General features: G+C 38.4%; 1 protein-coding gene across 1 annotated transcript; it reads right to left on the bottom strand.

The window, feature by feature from the left end:
- Positions 1–449: 449 nt before the first annotated feature.
- On the bottom strand, positions 450–2,211 carry LOC130663032 (uncharacterized). Its single transcript, XM_057462077.1, has 2 exons — positions 2,173–2,211; positions 450–1,455 (listed from the first exon to the last, which is right to left on the bottom strand). The coding sequence occupies exon 2, from the start codon at positions 1,452–1,454 to the stop codon at positions 672–674; it is 783 nt and encodes a 260-aa protein (XP_057318060.1). The 5' UTR covers position 1,455; positions 2,173–2,211; the 3' UTR covers positions 450–671.
- Positions 2,212–2,556: the final 345 nt, after the last annotated feature.

Genomic DNA, 2,556 nt, shown 5'->3' on the forward strand with positions numbered 1-2,556 from the left:
CGTAACACCACCCTCCTTAACTTTAACCCAGGTAGTATCAACGACTTTTGATGATAACAGAGTTGAAGTTAAACCGATGTTTCAGCGCCGACAACAGCATATCCATTCACTCATTACAATAATATCACATTAACTCTGTGGCCAAAATACTGAGATACTGCTTTACAAATTATTAGCAGGTATCTTACAAAAAAATGAAAAATTATTTCATAAACTGTTTCATTACATATAATGAGTATCAATATAAATATTATAAATATTATTAATAACAATACAAAATAAATACTGGTATCAGTTCTGTACGGACTCATCAATGTCCCTTATTCTACGTTCAGGTACCTTTTCTCTGATTAGTAAACACAAAAATAAAAAATAAAAATAAGCACGTGATAAACAAAAAATAAAAATTATTACAGATACTGATATGTCACTGTCCGGTAAATTAAATACGTGATTAACTAAACTAACTCACGTTTTTCAAAATCGGTGGTTTTAAATTTATGTGAATGAAAGTTTCAAATAATAATTGCATATAAACAAAAAATAAAAATAATAATTAAACAAAAAACCGGTATATAAAAAATACTATTGTTAATATCACACTGTTTTCTGTTGAGCACTTCTTGAACTTTCTTGAATTTCACATAAACTCTGGTCATAGTCTGGTTTTATTACGGAGGTAACGTTAGATACGCACCCCGTGATGCCTTGGTCATTCCTACCCGTATCCGGCAGGATTGACATGAGTCGTTAGCAAACGGATACTGCGTTGAACAGTGATGGCAGTACCGTTTCATTGCTCTGTACCCTTCGGTGTTCCAGGCGTGATATGGGCACGTGTTGTTTGTGTGTCCCAATCTTCTGCAATTAATACAGTAGCAGTCCCCTCGTAATTCATTTGGACATTTATCGAACGAGTGCCCCTTTTCTTTACACTTTAGACAACCTGGTTCTGGAACAGGTGCGAGTCTGGTCTCGATGATCTGTGTGGCCACCGTTCTTGTTGATTTCGGCACTATGTCTTTAGCAATTTTATTTACAGCTGCTTGCCACTCTGGTTTTGATATGATTCGCCTCAAATTTATCTCAAGCAGTTGTGATGCTTGACCGACACCAATTTGACATGGTACAGCGATAGATGGAATTGGCATCTCTAGTAACTTTACTGGTTCAGATACTAGTTTTTCTGGGACAACCAGTACGGAGTCTTTCTCTTCGTAAACCAACACGTTGCTGTTACGTCGATGAAATCCGGATAATAATGTAACATTCATGGATACGGGGATCTCAAAATTTAAATATCCAGCTGCTGTGGCAAATGCTGGATTAAGCCAGTAAGAATTTCTATCCCCAATTCTACCGTGAAACCTCTGGTTTCGCAATAGCTGCCGGTTTGCTTCTTCTTCTGGTCGTGAGACTGATGAAGTCTGGATCAGGCTCCCCAACGAATTCATACTAGAAGAAGATAATTGATTAGCCTGAGCAACGTACTAGTGTTAGAGTTATTTTAATTGCACTTTACAATAATTTATTCAATTTTATTATTTTGTCGAACTAACGACTCATTATCCGACTCTGGTTTATTTCGGTTTGACCGACGCGGAATTTTAAGATCATTAATACTAAATGTACCGATTAATATATTATTTTTATCGCAAACATTTACTAAACTGTTAGAGTAAAAACTTTGTACTGTAACGTAATTTTTCTTACAACTCAATTAAACCCAATAATTACTCAAAATTCTTACTCAATAAATTCACTCTAAAACTCAAAACTCAAATTACTCAAAATCGGGCTACGTTACACTTCGCCCACCAATCACCTCTCTCATCTCCTCCAGATCCTGACGGGCGCCAGCCGACTTTTATTTCCCCGGTATCGGCAACCGGTCTAAACGTACACGTAAATTAAAACCTATAAACTATACCCTTTGGAGATGAGAGACATGACCGGTGGTAGCGGCATGTCCTGGTGCGCTCAGTATGCTAGGTTGTGGAGAGAGGGTCGCGGTTCTTTTCATGCGAAAGAAGCCGATTAATTAACTAATCTAAAAGACATAAAATAACAAAACAAAACTAAATAAAATGTAATAAAGATAACGCGAGAGCGATGCGGAGAGCCCAAAAGACCCGCGGTCCAATACTCTCGGTCCATCACGCAAATAAATACCTGGGCAAGACATCGGGAACCTCTAAACGACGACGAATCACAAACTTAATACACTACTAAAGAAAAGATAAACTAAAATAAAATATAAATAAATAATGCGGTAATTTGCGACAACTATCACGACAAACGGCTCCAAGAGCACCATACACAGAGCTACAGGATCCAAAACGACGAAAGGTCTAGGGTGGCGATCGAGGTCCACCGTGGCGACTCTCCGACTCACTACCGCTCACTCTAAAACTCCAAACTCGACTACTGGGTCGACTCGTACACGAGCGACGCCAGGTCTCAACTTTTCTCCTCAACGGTACTCGCACAACTGTTTCACGATAATCTCCCACTCTAACTCGCTTACTCCACTCCATCTCTTTCAATCCTACATTC

Source organism: Microplitis mediator, chromosome 2, assembly GCF_029852145.1.
Source record: "Microplitis mediator isolate UGA2020A chromosome 2, iyMicMedi2.1, whole genome shotgun sequence".
In the NCBI taxonomy this organism is placed as follows: Eukaryota; Metazoa; Arthropoda; class Insecta; order Hymenoptera; family Braconidae; genus Microplitis; species Microplitis mediator.